We start from the raw sequence: 19029 nt of genomic DNA on the forward strand, positions 1-19029 counted from the left end.
TAGCGCGAGAAATAACATGAACTACAGATAAGAGTCACGATAAATACCGTTATTCTAGTGAAATATAGCTACCATAAACACCCTAAACATACACGAGAAGTTGCAGAGACGACACATCTGCTGCATAGAGTGCTAGAACACATCTTGGCAAAACTCCAACACTATTTCTTTTTCCTCCCCGTGCTTGCCTTGGCCTTTTTGTTAGCAGTATTCTTCTCGGATGTCTCCTGTCATTGAGATTAATAGGACGATCAATGCAAGAGACAACAACAACGCAGAAGCTCGCAAAATATAATATCAGAGCTAGCTACTTCTAAGCACTCACTATCTCGGAGTAAAACGAATTCTGACAGAAAAGATGAGGTATTACTTCCTTTGTCCCACTATAAGTGAGACGTATTCCTTTTTGGGTCATCCCACTATAAGTGAGACATTCTTTTTATGGCTAAAAAGCAACACTCTATCTCTCTATTACTTTATCCTCTCTCCTACTTTTTTTCTCTTCTTTTTTCACACTCCTACTTTATTCTCTCTTGATTTAACCACTAAACTTTACTACCTAAAAACCTTTGCCCAAAAGAAATGTGCCATATGCAATGCGGCGGAGGAAGTACTATATATGATCAAATATGTATAGCACCTGTGAATTTTGTTAGCATTTCATACATACTGATAAAACTTAGCAACACTTCTTTTACTACTATGCGACTTAACTAAAGCTGAAACATGGCCCTCTCGACATCATGAGACGTGCACAAACTTCTGCATAACATCATGGACAGCCTCAGGCCAAGACCAACAAATGCTGCAAATCAGCCTTAGGGTATGAGAGGAAGTGATGCTACAGTAGCATTCACCTTAGGAATGACATCGGTCCATTCAACCAATTAAGCTTATAACGGAAAATTCAAGAAAGAACTCTATTTGGTAATATTGCATTGGGATTGACGGTTTCTATCAGATAGATAGATTGGAGGATCAAGATTTCCTACATATGCCAAACCCAGGACACAATTGGACAAAATAGATCAAGAAATTTGGTAATGCATTTGAAGTCCACAGTAACTTGTTTTTCAAAATCTGAAGATTTCTCATAATTAATTTGTTTGCTCTTAAACTCTTCAACCCAAACTTATTTACATAGTTAACACGCAGTACTTGTGCTCTTATTTGCACTAGCAGATATCATGAGCATTGCAAGTAATATAGACATCTAATCAAAATAATCAACACATTAATGCTCATTTTATGCACAATGGAGTATAATAAAAGTGATCAGATGATTTGACCACAGCAAACATTCTAATATTCTCAAAGCAAACTTATTGTGAAACCTGTGTGGAATTAACTTTATTTTTTTGGTAATTCAATCACTTGTTTTCTAGCATATTATATAATCAATGTTGCATAATCTATGTAATATGTTACTTAAACATGTGTAAGTATCCAAAGAAGCATGGTTAAAAATTTATTCTAGCAGTTTTCAGAAAAAGAAACTAAACTTAATCATCAAGAAACAATCCATTTATCCAGCTGTCAAAGAACTCATAATTGAACTATTCAGTTAACTAGACAAAATTGTTTGATTCTTATTAGAAAGAAAAATACCTTTCGCTTAGCAGGTACTGATGTATTTGCAACTGGTTTAAAGAATGATTCCAACCTGCTCGCGGCAAAAGAGTAAGAACATGATCTATAACAAGGGTAAAATATTCACTAGTTCCCTTATTCATTCAATCAATTCATACCGGCCCTGGGAAGATTTATTCTTGGCTGTCTTGATTTTTTCAATTGCCTAGAAAACATGGATTCAAGAACATATTACAAATGTGCTAAGATTTGTCTTTCTTCTGGCAATTTTTTTGGGGTCGTTTAGTCATAATTGATAGAAAGGAGTGGGGATGTACCTTGGTTACTCTGTCACTGTTGAACCCATTTTCATTTACCAAAAAGCTTATCAATCCCTGAAGTAGAAATAGATACAATTGTCATATATCAAAATGCAAAAAAATTTAAGACCATTGCCAAAGCCAAATTACCTCTTCATCTGGAGAAGACCACTTAAGCTCATCATCATTAGTTAAAACTGATGGTTCTTTAAAGAGTCTTCGAGCTTCTTGATATGGCCATTCCTCTGGTATCTGGTACCTACAAGAATATAGTTGTATATAATCATTGAGTAAAACGAGAGAGTCTAAGGTACTACAAAGCTTATCAGAAAAGAATATATTATTTGCACAAACTACTATAAATACACAATGTAGCTTTCCTCATTATGGTGTTTTTCCACCCATTGACAAGTCAAGTTTAATATTGGCAAAGTATGCCCTTTGACTATCTTTCAAAGAGAACAATAAACATCATAATGCAATGAATTTCCGAAATCAACAATAAAGAGGTCAGCAATATCAGATCTTTACATGTAACTGTGTGGACTGTGTGTGTGTGAGAGGGGGAGAGAGAGAGAGAGATTAATACTTTAAGAAACAACATTGCTTTTGTTCAGTAGGTAATAATTAGCATATGCATACATCTAATTCTATAGATCACAACCAGCCAAGGAAGCAAGAAACTAAGACATGACATATATAGATGAGAAATAAGACGTATATATCACACATGGAAGGGTTTTCACTCTAAAACATTCATGTCCAACTCCTTTCCTAAGATCCACTGGAGTGTTTAGTTTTATATTTTACTCATCAAATAAGAGGTTAAACTTTATGTTCAATGCAAACTGCACGCTGTTACTCATGCTGAAGCTACCTATGAGAAAAAAAAATATATCCTCTTTGATACAGAACATCACATATCTTTTATCTATTATAGTTGAAAATTGTAAATTTTAGCAGTTGATAGAAAATCTGAAGCACCTTTCTTTATTGATATTCTCCAGAATGTTCTCAATTGAGCCATGTTGGCGAATCAGCTTCAAAGCAGTCATTCCTCCAATACCTGAAAAGTAGATCACATCTTTGATGAATTTATAGTAAAATCAGAGGTGTAAGTATTTATTTCAAAATTTAACTGGTGGTATGGGTTATGATGCCTGAACTGGAAGAAATATATATGCTGCAATGCGTTGGAATGGATACCCACTAAAGTGTTATCCAAGTTTATACTCCCTACGTCCCAAGCTACTCTCACTTTTCTCCTTTTAGGTCGTCCCATGCTACTCTCACTTTTCTCCTTTTAGGTCGTCCCAAGCTACTTGCACTATTACTATGTTAAGTAAAAATTAGGGTATTTAATTAAGATATATACTAAGAGTTAATTAAGTGTTCCCTTATTACACTTAAAATGCTAATTTAATTACACTAATTACTCATTCCTAAATTTTTGTGTCCAAAAGAAAAGTGCGAGTAGCATGGGATGGAGCGAGTGTTAAATTTCAGGACAGGCAAGTCATTTTCTTAATCTAGTAAAGACAAACAGAACAGAGCATTGAAGCAATGAGAGCGTTCTTTATGCAAAATAAAAAAGCTACAGATCCATTATCACAAAAGAGTGTTTTAAATTTGAAAAGAATAGATGTTACTGCTGAATAGGGAATAGTTCAGAGCAGGAACAGAAAATACAATAAGCAAGGAAGCAGAAAAATATTCTTCCAGAATGAAAGCTCATATTATTACACTGACTTCTATGGATTTCAGTGGTGCACTAACTCCATGTCAATGCACCTGCTTTGAGACTCAACTGAGTCTGATACCAGCATTAGAGCTTAATCATTGGGTTACATGGGACTTCCATCGAAGTGCCTTTCCAACTGAAAATGCCACCAAGCTGTACTTTTAACAATAACTGATTAAACCAATTCTTTTCTTAGGGTTGCACTTCAAACTGCCGCTGTGCCAGTGTGCCCTCCCACTACTTTACTACACACCACACAAAAGAGAAAGGGAGGAAAAATTCCTTGACACCACTTGGACAGATAATGCAAAATTACCTCTAATGCTATCACAGTAATCACAACCACAGAGAATGCAAAAGTCTATAAATTGGTCCATTGTAAGATTAAGTTCCTCCAGAACCTGTAAAAATCAGCGAATCAGGCACAAGTAGTTTAAAAAATGACTATGAACTCCTTAGTACCTTAGAGACTTCAAATTCCATCACTGGGATCTTTTTTGAACTAGGATCCATTAAATGGCGCAAAAACTTTGGAGCACCAAAAGTAAGGGAATCCATGTCCTCAGAGGCTACAGCATAAACCTAACAACCAAATGATCATTACACAGACATGCTGAGAACAAGGTAAATCATATCCCATTACTTAAGTGAATTGTCTTCTTAGTAGAGTTCACCATGACACTTCAAGAGCACATATGTAGGCACAGTAATCTTCTATACTAAAAGGAAGCTAGAAGCTATTCATGATGAGCTAAATTAATACTCCATCGGTCCCTTTAAAAATGAAACATTTTCCTTTTTGGATTGTCCCATTAAAATGAAATGTTTCCTAAAATGGAAACAACTCTACCTCTACTTTTTCATCACTCTTACTTACTCTCTATTCATTAACTCACAAAACAACTCTATAAAATCCCGTGCCGATTCCAAAATGTTTCCCAAATGTTTCATATTTAATGGGACGGAGGGAGTATACATATTAGTTCCACCATGGATGGCAGTGCTTCTTATCAGATGACCATACAATTAACATGCGTACCTTATCTGATTTACAAAGTGCAGCACATTGAGCCTCTGCTTCAGAAGGAGCCTAACAAGTTACAATAAATACTATCACGATGACTGGATTGTGGTCTGCGTCCCAAGACAAATACAAGAGAGTACATGAAGGAATATGTGGAAAGCAAGGAGTTTATTAAAGAACTTATTTCTTTGAATCACCTCAATCACCGGTACTCCCATGAGTCTAAGAAGCTTCTTGCAATCTTCATTGTGCTTTTTTGTGACCTAGGAGATTCAAAGTTATTGACCTAAGTTTTTCTGAATGAGCTCTAGTCTATTCTATATATACAACTAAGATGAAGTCATGTACGTAAAATCTGTGTGATTAAGCATGCTAAGATTAATAGTACAGAATAGTTCAAAGACCAAAAGAATATGTGCTCACCTTTACAGTTCTTTTACTGAATTTTTCAATATCCTCCTTGTTCCCAGTCTGCAATGAAAAAAGCAATATACTATGAGAGTTATCAGTACACAAGACTGTTACCAGACTTAAAGGGAGCAATTGAGCTCTAGATGGGTGGTAGATGTAAAGTGAATCTGTTTCATTTAATCAACCTCCTGCGCATTATTTAGCTCCTCAGTAGCATCAGCTCGTTTTGAGTATCTGCATTAAGAAATTCAGTAGTAATCCAGTAACCTACCTCCAAAATGAATAATTTAAAATAGTTAACTAAAAAGAGCATCTATTGGGCATCAAATACCGTTTTGCAAGTTCTTGTTTCTTCAGGTCTGGTGGTTGTCCATCAAACACATAGCTATCGTGAAAAGGAAAAATACCTTAGAAAAAGTTAAAGTTAAATAGCAATGTGATACAAGAAACACAAATAGGAGGGACGGAAACAAGTTACACTGGTTTAATTCCAGCCTCCAGAAGTCTGATTGTCCTAGAGAACATCCCTTGCAGGTGACTGAAAAACATAATACAAGAGGGGTGGGATATACACAAAGTCACAAACAATAATGATGAGTAGAGAATGGGAGAGCTCTGTATAAATTTAACAATTTAAATAAATGAAGATACATCTCCTCCAACGCATGCTCTTGCAACTAACAGCCATATAGTGTGCATATTCACCTCTATAGTATTAGCAATATTACAAATATGCCGATACTTTTCTTTTACGGAAGATATCATGGATATAGAGATAGCTACGTGGATATGGGTCATGGGTGATGATTTTATCAATTCATTTAAACTTAACATGGATATTACACATGTTAATACATAAAATTATTTAAACTATACATAGAAATGATATGTTTATGATGATGAATAGATAATAGATAGCATAAACATTGTCTTTTAAATGACGGAAAAAAAAAAGCACCGTCTGATACTAGAGTAAGATTCATAGTATTCTTAGCACCAAAGATGCTTTATGACGTTCAAACACATAAAATGGATACAATACAACTAACAAATATACTAGGTACTTTTTACATTTGCAAATACTAATATATTTGACCTTTTTCATTTTACCAGTAAGCCAATGCTATGATTTGAAATTACAAACATTTTCTGACATTTCCATGATATTTGAATCAACATTCATCCAATTTGAACCAAAATTATGTATTGATTGAACACATTTTTAACGCCATACTTGCAGAAACATTGAAAGATAAATATTGTCCAAAGAAAGTGAAGCTTTACTGCATAGATGAGAAGAGCTGTTCCAAATTCGTAAATTCCAACTTATGAAAAACTGCCCAACATGAGAAATTTCAGAGAGATCCAATACCTGGTCACATCACCAGCTTCATTAGTGAGCATTTCAGTGCCGCTTCTTCCAACGACAATCTGCCATTTTCGTTATAAAAAAAATTGTTAAGCATTAAGTTTTTCTCGATGCACAGGGCTCTGAGATTCCTTTAATTGTGACAATGTAGCCACCAATCATGTATCCACCCACACTATCAAATGATAAGTTCATCCCTCAAGCGCAAAAACTCAAACACACCCCATTTTCTTCAATTGAAGGAAGCAATTTTGTTCATTAGCCATTAAACACAGAAAAGAGGAATTTACGTACAAGGAATTGGTATATGCTCATGCTGGCATCAATTGCAATTTTTCGGCCGAAATAGCTCTCAAATTTCTGCTCTTTCATCGACTTGGGCGCATTGTCGGCCAAAAGCTTCGTTAAACCCTACAAATTTCGCGGAATACAATAGCTGAGATTGTATATACAATTATGCGGAGTTGATAGTGAACGAAAGAAACTGGTACCTTAATTCCCATTTTGATTAGCAGAAAACTGAAGAAATGACAAGAAATTTGTGTCAGCAGTTAGAAGGAAATGGACAATGGAGATGGAGTGTAGGGTTTTGTTCTTCCCGCCTCTTGGGAGTGCCGAGTGCCTAATATTTTGTGGAAGTGTGTACTCCAATCCATTTTCCAAATAAAAACACACTATACATCTATACCCAAGCTAAAGGACACTCTTAATCTATGTGTCTATACAATATATATATATATATATATATATATATATATAGGGGTGCATTACCCTCCTTATCACCCTCTGGCCCCTAGTATAAAACATAGGACTAATATAAGCCCTTGAATCTATTAATCTAATGGCTTTGATTAAAAGCATCGGCGTACATTATTATACCAGTTTCGTACATTAAAGGGCAATTTGGGTATATTACTGTTACATCATTTATATGGATTAGTACATTAGCTTAATCTGTACATTAATGTGTTAATAATGTACATTAATGTGCTTTAATGTATATGCCCCTTCTACGTAATGTAGATTATAATTTTTTTACTATGTGATGAAAGTTATATCCATTCCCCAAGGGTTTAGTAATCCATGAGGCTAAGGTGTAGTACCGACTCAGAAACACAATGTTCACTAGGGTAATCTCGTGGATACTATACCCTAGCCCTATGGATGAGTTAACCCTAGGGGATTGGATCTAACTTCCACCGGTTAGTGAACGTTATGTTAATATGATGGTACTACACCCTAGCCCCATGGACTACTAAACCCTTGGTGAATGATGTTAACTTTGGGCCCGATGTATAATACTCCTACAATGCTACATTATCATGGGTGTATTGTACATTATCATAGATATATCATACATTATCACGGGTATTTCGTACATCACTCTCCGACGGGGTATGGATTTGTGAATTTGTGGATGCTATATAGTATAGCTTCCATACCCCGGTACATTATCATGGGTATATCGTGTATTATCATGGTTAAATCTTGCATTATCACTGGTATTTCGTACATCATTCGCCGACGGGGTATAGATTTGTGAATTTGTGGATGCTATATAGTATAGCTTCCATCCGCGAATTCATACCCTGGTACATTATCATGGGTATATCGTACATTATCATGGTTATATCGTGCATTATCACTGGTATTTCGTACATCACTCTCCGACGGGGTATGGATTTGTGAATTTGTAGATTCTATATAGTATAGCTTCCATCAGCGAATTCATACCCTGTACATTATCATGGGTATATTGTACATTATCATGGGTATATTGTACATTATCATGGGTATATCGTACATTATCACTGGTATTTCGTACATCACTTTCCGTCGGGATATGAATTTATGAATTTGTGGATGCTATATAGTATAGCTTCCATCCGCTAATTCATACCCTGGTACATTATCATTGGTATATTGTACATTATCATGGGTATATCATGCATTATCACTGGTATTTCGTACATCACTTTCCGTCGAGGTATGCATTTGTGAATTTCGTAGATGCTATATAGTAGGGATGTCAATCGGGTCGGCCCATCGGGTTTCGGGTCAATCCTATTTAGGTTGCGGGTCAATCGGGTGCGGGCTTGCCGGGTTGTGATTTCTTTCGGGTTGTAAAAGTTTGGGCCTAACCCTAAAAGCTCGGGTTTCGGGCTAGCCCGACGGGTTAATCGGGTTGCTACCGATAAGGTTAAGGCTCGAACAATCCAATAAATCATGATGAAAATTAGTTATATTTATAAAATATAAAATATTTTATTATGATAAATTTGATATATATGCTTAAACTCAATCATAAAATACTATTATTTGTGATATTTCGTGAAATTTTAAAACATGTTAAAAATTTAAATATTTTTTTAGTGAGATTAATTTATTTATCAGTTATTATATTAATAAAAATTCAATATATAATTTATATATTTACCATAAAATTGAAAGTTATCTTTTTTTTAGTTTTCTACGTCATAAAATTAATCAACGACGTGTCGAATTAGGAGTAAAAAATTGAAAAATATACATTTTTCCGGGTTATCGGGCCAGCCCATCGGGTTTTCGGGTCTGGCCCTAACGGGTTGTGGGTTAATCGGGTGCGGGCTTATCGGGTTTTATTTTTATCGGACTAGAAATTTACGACCCTAACCCTATAAATTTAGCGGGCTATTCGGGCCAGCCCACGGGTTGCGGGCTACATTGACATCCCTACTATATAGTATATCTTCCATCTGCGAATTCATACCCTGGTACATTATCATGGGTATGTTGTACATTAAAACTTGAGACCTGTACATTAAAATACGATTTTCATACATTAACATCATGTACTAATAGAACATAATGTACAAATATAACTACATCATGTACCGAAATCATGTATAATTGTGCTTTACCATTTTTACCCTTTTCGATTATTTTATTAATTTTTAAATTCCACGTGGCTTCCATATCAACCATCAGATCACACCTAATCTATGGATGAGATTAGTTTTCCTTTTCAATAGATTTTTACACATTAATTTGAATACACCCCTATATATATATAGTATAAAAGTGGAGTTTTAGGGGTACTTAGGAAAATAAGGAGAATTTTGAGGGTATTTAGGGAATAGTCCTTTTGTTTGTAAATTTAAAACTCAAAATTTGTGACCAAATTTCAAAGAACAGTATTTTGTTTGTTAATTTAAAATTTAACATAAATTTGAATTCCATAATTGTACCGATGATACGTTCGGATTTTGCATTGTTTTAAGGCCATTATTTGGTCCGTATTTGGATGTCAAAGTCACTCTACATGTCCATTAATTGCATATTTTATACATTTTGGTATTTTGACGTGTTTTGTGATAAATGTGCATATTTGAGCCGAAAAAGGGAGTCAAAACGCAAAGTCTGGAAATCTGGAGTTAAGACGGCGATTGGCGACCGCCGCAAGGTGTGCCACACAGCAGTGTCACCATTCCATATCCTCAACGATTGAAGAGCAAGAAGCTTGACGCACAGTTTGCCAAATTCTTGGAAGCAATGAGCAAAGTCCACATCAACATTCCACTGAGTATAAGTGAGAGATTGTTAGGTTTGGTACACTAAAAAGCATGTTTCGAGCAAGTTTCGCTCGAATAGAATCTTGCTTGTATACGTAAAACTCTATAATCCACTTTTAACCCGATTCAGTATTATTCGAGCAGTTTCGCACGAATAGAATCAGTATATTATTACATTGTGTTTGCTTGTGCATTTATAAGATGTTTTATAAATATTTAAATGTATAAGTAAACAAAGCCTAAGTCTTTTGCTTAGTAGATCAGTTGTGGACGACGTCCACTTAAAGGTAACACGGTCAGTTCTATGCAATGCTTTGCAAAAGAAAAAGAAGATTTTCACAACCTAGATAGGCTTTGGCTACCTATCGTGAAAGGTTGCAATGTCAGTCCGCATATTTCTAAGCCTTACTGAAATAAGATGACATTGGTGTGGTGTAGCACTGAACGGATCTAACAGCAAGACGTATCTTTATGCTATCTATTGAAAGACTAGGTCTTGATAAAATACTATTTCTTAATCTACATATGTTAGCATTGAGCATACGGTATTGATTATGCACTACTTTGACTTATCAAATGGTGCGGGTTTTTCGCAACCCAATAATCCTGATATATTGGGTAGTGGTGATTAATATCTAGCGGTGCTAGGATTGCTATTATGTTGAAACGTGCGCGAGGTGAGTCTCGTTTGATAATGTCCTCAAGAGGAGCTCGAACAAGGTTTTATTATTCGGAAAACTGGCCAGTTGGAGTTTTATCGCTCTATGAATAATAATTAAGTATTTAATTCTTGCTAAGTCCACTCTTGGAATTAATAAGATATTGATTAATTAAGTCCATAGCAGACATTAATTAATTAATGGACATTTATATCTTAAGCGCGGGAAATAAATAATAAACATAACGGAAGCCCGGATTACTTGTAATTTCGGATTTGGATTGGGACAGTTCAATATTACTTCTGTAGTGGCTGCTCATAATATTCCAATATAAGCTTGTATTAAATTGTGGGTTCAATTTAATTAGTAAAAAGCTAATTAGGGGAGCCCATATCCAAAACCTTTCATAGATCTTTGTCTGGACCTAAAAGGAACTTAATATAAATAGGAGAATAAAACAGACAGAATTATTCATTAGTTCATTATTGAAAATTACGCCAACTCTCTTTTTGAGTGGGACGAATTTTTCTTTAATTTTTTCCTCCGTGAAAATTTCAGCTCCTCCTCCGCGAGGAATTTTCTGTCTTTTTTATTTGAGTCCTGGTATTTTAATAAGATCAACCCACCATGATATCGAGATACAGTTCGGGAACCAGAGAGAAGATCCGTGGTCTAGTATTGAAGATCATCACGTGGAGAAGGCGCGAGCAATCGACGATTCTTTAGAGAATCAAAATCGGTAACCCTAAACCGTAGAAATCATGTTTTAGGATTTATATTCTTTAAGCATGAATTATTTGTGTTCTAGCATGCAATTATCTGTTTAACATGTGAATTGATTAATCGCATAATCGGTCAAATAGATCCGTATCTGATTTATTTGTTTTGTACAAGTCTTCCGCTGTGCAAGGGGCACCAAACCCTAGTATTACCCACTAAACACAAAGATCCAGAGAGTTTTACTTTATCTTGTGTTTTAGGGAATGATGTGAAAGGTAGAGCGTTATGTGATCTCGGATCCAGTATTAATTTGATGCCTTTGTCTTTTTACAGGAAACATGATGTTGATAACATCCGCCCCACCTCAATTACCTTGCGAATGGCGGATCAGAGCACAACGACACCAATGGGGGTAGTGGAAGATGTCTTGGTAAGAGTAGGAGAATTTATTTTCCCAGCTGATTTTTTCGTGTTGGACATGCAGGAAGACAAGAAGGTGCCACTGATTCTTGGAAGGCCATTTTTAGCTACCGGGGGAGCCATGATAGATGTGCAAAAGGGGGAGTTAACATTGAAACTGCATGATGAGAGCATCACCTTCAACATGATTTCTACGGTTTAGGGTTACCGATTTTGATTCTCCAAAGAATCGTCGATTGCTCGCGCCTTCTCCACGTGATGATCTTCAATCCTAGACCACGAATCTTCTTCTCATTCGCAGACGGGCGGTGCAAGCAGCGGTGGCGGCGGCGGTGAAGAAGATGTGATGGATTCTATGATAGTATGGCCCTTACATGTGGCCCGGCCTGCTCCATCTGTATACTCAGCCAACTGCTTCATTTGGGCTTGAACCCAACTCATGGATACCATAGCTACGTGGCAGTTATTTTGTGGAAGCTTGAGTGTAACAGCCCGGCATTTCTAGGGTATAATAAATCGGCGACTGTTAACTAGGCGAACTTAAGGCAACAAGAAATGTAGACTAGGGTTTCATTTAAAGAGATTTGACCAAGTGTTTAATGAAGTATCAAGGCAATAAGTCAACGGCTTTAAATACGAAAAACAAGATTTAATAGCTAACACAGGCTAAGCTCAAAAAATCAAAGGTTTATTGTAGCTCCAACAAAACGCAATAATTCACCATATTCTAATTCGTAGAGATAAGTTCAAACCAACCAAAGATAATAAGTTTCAAAATATTCAGCGGAAGCATTCCAAGAGAAAGCGAAGCCATGTATGAGGACACGACTACACTCAAAATCCCAACCATCCGTATTATTCGATTCAACTGTCTCAACACCACCGACCGCCCATCGCCACTCAACCTGCACATAGGGAAAACACATGCAGGGCTGAGTATTTTAAACATACTCAGTGGACTCATGCCAAAACATTTTATAGTTATGCCACCCTTACCATAGTGAACTCGAGGTTTAGCATTTAATTTAAAAGATAGCATCGAGTATCACAAAATATTTCATGGACTGGCCAGTCAAACAATACATCCCATTTTCTCATCAATCAACAATTCATATGGTGCGACCAAATGTGGCCACACTTTCGCCCACGAGACCGGCCGACTAGCAAGGACGGCTCCTCGATCTCCCGTGTACACTAGCCTGATAGGGTTTGCGGCCCTACTCAGACCCGAATTCGTTTATATAGCCCTATAGCCTAATGGAGCGCACTCGCAAACTAGACATCAGGCACACACAATCCACCCTTATTGCTCCACTATCATAATTTGCAACATAAAAGAGAGTTAAGAATAAAGCCCACCTCGATTTCCTTCGATTTCAAGTACGTACTTCTTCTTGTTATCACACCGAGAACGCGAGCTATCACCTTTAGTTCATATATTTCAAATAAGTCCCAATCATGGATCAAAATCATGCATGTTCTCACGTTTTCCTTTTTCCCATCGATTATTTTCAATATTCCCATTCAAAATCAAAGTACGATTATCATATCGTTTTTATTCACACAACAACTCCAGATTTATCATCGAATCGTGACACGCATGAGTGTTTTCCACACACAACACACGCACACACACACACCTCACATGTGCACGCCTACCGAGGCATGCACACACACACACGGTCACAACACATACACATGCATCCAAATTCATCGATTAATTTCCCCCTTCACTCGATCTAAATGCATGTGGACTCAAGAACACCGATTGATCGGTAGAAGAAGAGGAGATCAAAACAAAAATACATTTTCAATAGAACAATCGGTAGAAAACAAGTAGGATCTTGATTCTTCAACGAATTCTCGAATTTCAGCTTCAATTCTTCTCCAAAAGATGAAGAATTAATGGAGAAAGTAGAAGAAAAATTTGAGAGAGAGAGTGGGGAGAGGGGGATCGAAAATTTGGGAGTGGGGGAGGCGTGATTTGTGATCTAGGGTTTAGGTCTTCTCTCTTATTTATAGAGTGCAAGATATAATATCTTTAATTAAATAAATTAAAGATTTGGAAAGATTTAGGAAGAGAAGTGGCGTTAATTTGGTTGAGAAAATAGGGGATTTCGAATTTCTAGGCTATTTAATTAGCCTATTATTTAATTTGAATATTTCACGGAGTAGAATAAAATATCATGGAGCAAGAAAAATAATAATAATCTCCCCAATAATAGTGAAAAGTGGCGTGTAGTTTGACTCTTTTAAAAGGGATTTAATTAAAATCCTATTTAAATTAGGATATGGTAAGATCTCCTTAGATTTGATATGCTAGAATATTTGAATTTATTTATGGAAGAGAATAAACAAGGGATCAAATAATATAATAAAAACAATCCCTTCTCCCATAATAAGAGATTTTCGAAAATCTCTTTAAAGAAATCATAGGGGCCGAAAATTCATGGTACAATTTAGGGATATTCGGACTTTGGATTTAATTCGGATAATTATCCCAAGCAACAATTAAATCCAAGAAAAATAGGATTTCTTCCTCAATAAATAGGAGGGGTCGAAAATTCCACATACTTAAATAATACTCCTATTAAATTCTCACTCATCCCTTAGGAAAATAATTCACCACAATTATTATTTCTCCCCACATTAAAATATCCACATATTCGAATTTCACCTCCACTTCACATTTTCCAACGACTTTGACCATTCCACGGCCACGTCATATTTTCCACAATATTGACTATTCAATAGCCACGTCACATATTCAACAAGTTTGACTATTCAACTCAAACTCAACTCACTATCGCAATTAGGTCACAAAGAATATTGCAATTAATTCACTCATCATTTAATCCACATATCATAGCATTAAAAGCATTTAATGCAAAAAATTTCACGTCACAAAATTAGGGTTCGAAAAAGCGGGGCGTTACATTGAGGTTGTGTCATTTATATACTCCCAGACCTCGGTTGCCTCTACACTTTGATTTCTGCCTCTCTTCTTTCTCTCTACGTTGAGCGATGTTCTAGGATTTCCTTTTTTTCTTCATCCTCTGTGTTCTCTTTGTGCTATGAGCTTGAGAGTGTCTTCTTCTTCTTCTTCCTCAGTTCTGCGTGTGTTGTTACACTGAGTCAGTGAGGGAATAGAGCGTGGAGAAACCCCTGGTTTCTGGTCTGGTGCGATTGACCGAGTGTGTGGTGGTTTCTTGGAGTTCTGAAGAAGTGGAAAGTGGAGTTTGGCCGTGGCTTTGATCCTAGGTTGGTTTGGCAGTAGATTAACTGCTGGATCTAGGGTCTGGTGGGTACGGTGGAGCAGTTCTGTCAACTGCTGCAGTTTTCTCCCGTTTGTGGCAAATCAATTGGTGAATAATGGATTGAGGGTCGGATAAATAGGCCTGTGCAGTTGTATGTGGTGCAACTTGAGCCTATTCTGATTGTTCGATTGATTTCCTTGTTCTTGTTCTAATCTAGTTCTCTATATCTTTTATCTTGCATCCAAACACATTTAATCTGTGTATTAAGTGTTTCAGGGATATACTTCCAAGATCTGGAGCTGCTTGGAGATTGAGTGGTTAGATCACTTGTAATCTTGTAACTCTTTGGCTTTATCTGAGTCTGTACAGACCTTACAGATTCCGATGACGACGCCGAGTAGGCGGGCGGTGGAGTCATTTTTTTGTTGTTTTTAAAAAATTTTCGTTGTATAATTTTACCCTATCTATAATACGACAAAACTTTGGTTTCAATTTGTTCTAGTAATTTTTAAAGAATGCATTTTTTTTAAAGTATGCATTTTTTAATTATTATAGGCATATAATTTTTATTCTAGTAATATTAAAATATAACAAAAAAGTATGAAAATAATTTTAATTGTTGAAATATAACAAAAAATGGTGGCCATTGTAGTGACCAAGTATTTATGGGCAGGGCCAAGTTTGTTGGGCATGCCCAAGAAATGGTGGCTTGAGCATGCCCAAGAGGGCCATCATTGTGGATACGCTAAAGTGGGACACCCAAAAATGGTAAATCGGGAGTAAAATTTTATGGCATAAATTGGGCTGTGAGCACCTTAAGTAGTGTGAAGGTATTTCGCAATTATTTGCAAACTGCTTCTTTAATTTTTTGGTAGCTCGATGCAGACCTGTTTAATGGAATACTTATTTCAGTGTTGCATTTCGTCGTAATAACAGTGGATGAAAACTGAAATCAAATTTGCTTCACACGTATGACTTCAATTTAAAGGGTACTCAGACATAAATTATAATTTAATTGTTGAATAGGAAAAGAACTAAAGCAACCTATGACTTCAATTTAAAAGGGAGCTCAGACATAAATCAAAATTTAATTGTTGAAAAGGAAAAGAACTAAAGCAACATGTTATCAAACCTAAGCTAGCAATATCCAACCATTTTAGCATTCCAAATTAGTAGTTTCTTAATGTGTCACATTTAAAAGTCCCAATCGAGGGCCGTAACTTGGTGTTTGGCCGCACCAACCTCCATATCTTTATCACTAATAACTTTGGTGTCGTCTTCTTCGGTGTTCTTGTTTTCAAGAAAATTTAGCAACTCATTAAGGGATAAATCGACATCATCAAATTTCATGAGCTCTTCGGCAACTTCAGCGGGAGTGGTGTTCTTCATCTTGATTAGATTTTCGATCTCGGAGAGACGGGGGTGGTGGCCGTGGATGCCGAGATAAGTGGAGGCCAAGAGGCGGAGCCCATCGGGCGTGAGATAGGACATCTGTATGTGCATGTCCATGCGCCCCGGCCGGAGCAATGCCGGATCCAGCTTGCCTTTGTTGTTTGTAGTGAATACGATGATTCGCTCGTCCCCGCAGCTCGACCACAGCCCGTCGATGAAGTTCAACAGCCCTGAGAGTGTGAACTAAAACAAAATCTTCATGTTAGTAACATTTTTATTGTACCCATGTTAACATGTACAAAAAAAAGGCTTTGAAATCAATCTTCAATGCATTTTCTATCATTAAATGTTTATATTGAAACTGGGTTCATTGAAAAATATCCAAAAAAAATTAAAATTCTTTCAATACTACTACTTTTTAAAACTATATTTTCAACTCAAACACACAACAAAATGAAATTGAAGCAAGAAACAAATACATAATGTAAAAAATCAACCTGATGATCACGCGGGCGTTGGAAATGGGCATTACCAACTTCAACAGCGGCGGCGAAGCCGTTCCTGTCGGGAAGTTGGACGGTGCAATCAATATCCTCAATGACAAGAATGGACCTATTGGCGGTGGTGAGAAGCAGTTTCCTCAAATCGGAATCACGCCTCACATTAGTAAGCTCCAAATCGTAGATATCGAACTTGAGATAATTCGCCATAGCCGCAATCAAGCTGGATTTCCCCGTCCCCGGCGGGCCATACAGCAAGTAGCCTCTCTTCCACGCCCTCCCAACTCGCCGGTAAAAGTCCTTCCTCCCCACGAACCGGTCCAAATCCTCCTTGATCCTCGTCTTCAAATCCGCCTCCATTGCCAGCGTCTCAAACGTTGAGGGGTGCTCCAAATTGATGGAGTCCCAGACGAAGGAGTTGAAGGAAGCAGCGCCGGATATGGTGTGAATCTTTACGACCTTTTTCTCCTCCCGAATGATTTTGGCTCGGTCGAGGATGGACGGGATGTATGAGTCGAGGACGGTGTCTTTGAACTTTTTATTGAAGGTGAGTTCGAAGTAACGCTTCTCGGATTCGAGGACGAGGTGGTTGGAGTCTTCGTCGAGGACCTTGTTGGGTTTCTTGTTTTCCTCGTTGACGAAGCGCCAGTGGAGGGGGACGCCGAGGTGGGAGTCGTCGACGATGGTCTGGGAGTTGGCGAAGCGGAGGGAGAGGGAGGGGTCCTTGTGGCGCTTGGTGACCTTGAGGCGGTGGAAGTCGGGGCGGAGGTGGGAGCAGAGGTAGGTCTCGGCGGCGTAGAAGATCTCGTTGGAGGAGAGGCCGTCGCGCTCCTCGATGACCACGGTGGCGTGGGAGGGGCGGCGGGAGAAGAGGCGGTGGAGGAGGGAGAGGAGGAATTGCTGGGCGGGGCGGGGGAGGAGCTGGTTGATTGTTGTGTGGAGGAGCATGATGACGGCGGAGACGGAGGCGTACATCGAGAAGATGGACGAAGCCGGGGGCATGTTCATCGGCATAGCCATTGCTTGCACAATACTATTATCACAAATTCACAATACACACACAAAGGTGAAGAGAGGAACCTACTTATATAGGAGTAGTATATTTAGGGTTATATGAGAATGAGAAATACTCCTTTGTTCCATAAATAAGAATATTGTTCCCATTTAAAAGTTGTCTACTTTTACTTTTGGTAATTCTTTTTTTTATTAATGAGTTAGAGATCTTTATTTTTTATTAACAATATTTCAATTGCGTATTTTTATGTTAAACTTGTATCATTCTAAAATCTTTTCTTTTTACAAAAGTTCTTACCAAATTTAAAAATATAAATTGTTTAGACTCTTATTTTAATTCACTTTGATTTAACTAAATTTGGCAGCTATACAGTGGAATGAATAGTAATGGGCTTCCCGCCTATGCTATTCATATATACGGCACCCAAAAACTCTACCTTCCTCAATAGAGAAAAATCAAAATTCAAATTGAGCCCTAAAACTAAAACCCTCTTTGATGGCGGTTGGGGAATGCCAGGATTGCGGGTCGGGTCCCATCCTCGTCCACAACGTCCCTCACCACGGCGTTTTTGCGGACCTCTGCACCGCCTGCTTGCTCCGCCACAAGCGCGGCACCTTCTGCCCCGTCTGCTTCGACATCCACGACGACACCGCCGCCCGCATCATGTGCCTCCGATGCCCCGCCCTCGTCCACCTCACCTGCCTCCCTTCCTCCCACTCTAACCGCTACCTCTGCCCCCACTGCTCCGATCCCTCTTTTTCCTTCATCCATTCAACCAAAGTATCTCTCTGCGCCGCCAAAATTGCCGCCGCTGCGATGCACAGGGCGGCAGCCCTTGCTAGAGCCGATGCGGAGCAGAAAGTGATGGGAGCTCTGCTGGCCAGACGAAACGCCAAGGAAGCAATTGAGAGAGTAGCCTCCTTAATGTCCAATCAGAACCATTCCGATGTGGATGACGGGTGATCTCAATCCAATTAGTAATCAATTTCAGAGATTAGTATAATTTACATTATAGATCTGTTAATTCTATTTCTCGCTATGTTATTGCATTCATTATGTTTTCTTCATGTTATGTTTTATA

At 37.7% G+C, this 19029-nt stretch overlaps 3 protein-coding genes across 3 annotated transcripts; 1 reads left to right on the forward strand and 2 right to left on the reverse strand.

Annotated features, from left to right (window-relative positions):
- LOC125216760 (flap endonuclease 1) lies at positions 1-7084 on the reverse strand. The gene is made up of 17 exons (XM_048118525.1): positions 6926-7084; positions 6729-6845; positions 6438-6496; positions 5544-5603; positions 5397-5450; positions 5251-5299; positions 5078-5125; positions 4852-4917; positions 4670-4720; positions 4093-4212; positions 3947-4031; positions 2874-2955; positions 2040-2148; positions 1908-1964; positions 1749-1795; positions 1609-1663; positions 1-227 (listed from the first exon to the last, which is right to left on the reverse strand). The coding sequence occupies exons 1-17, from the start codon at positions 6935-6937 to the stop codon at positions 162-164; spliced, it is 1137 nt and encodes a 378-aa protein (XP_047974482.1). The 5' UTR covers positions 6938-7084; the 3' UTR covers positions 1-161.
- A 9102-nt stretch (positions 7085-16186) lies between these two features.
- LOC125210052 (AAA-ATPase At5g17760-like) lies at positions 16187-17953 on the reverse strand. The gene is made up of 2 exons (XM_048109625.1): positions 16931-17953; positions 16187-16676 (listed from the first exon to the last, which is right to left on the reverse strand). The coding sequence occupies exons 1-2, from the start codon at positions 17951-17953 to the stop codon at positions 16236-16238; spliced, it is 1464 nt and encodes a 487-aa protein (XP_047965582.1). The 3' UTR covers positions 16187-16235.
- Positions 17954-18370: 417 nt separating this feature from the next.
- LOC125214429 lies at positions 18371-19015 on the forward strand. The gene has a single exon (XM_048115454.1). It carries the CDS (start codon positions 18444-18446, stop codon positions 18909-18911), a length of 468 nt encoding a protein of 155 aa, XP_047971411.1. The 5' UTR covers positions 18371-18443; the 3' UTR covers positions 18912-19015.
- The last annotated feature ends 14 nt before the right edge of the window (positions 19016-19029 follow it).

Source organism: Salvia hispanica, chromosome 3, assembly GCF_023119035.1.
Source record: "Salvia hispanica cultivar TCC Black 2014 chromosome 3, UniMelb_Shisp_WGS_1.0, whole genome shotgun sequence".
In the NCBI taxonomy this organism is placed as follows: Eukaryota; Viridiplantae; Streptophyta; class Magnoliopsida; order Lamiales; family Lamiaceae; genus Salvia; species Salvia hispanica.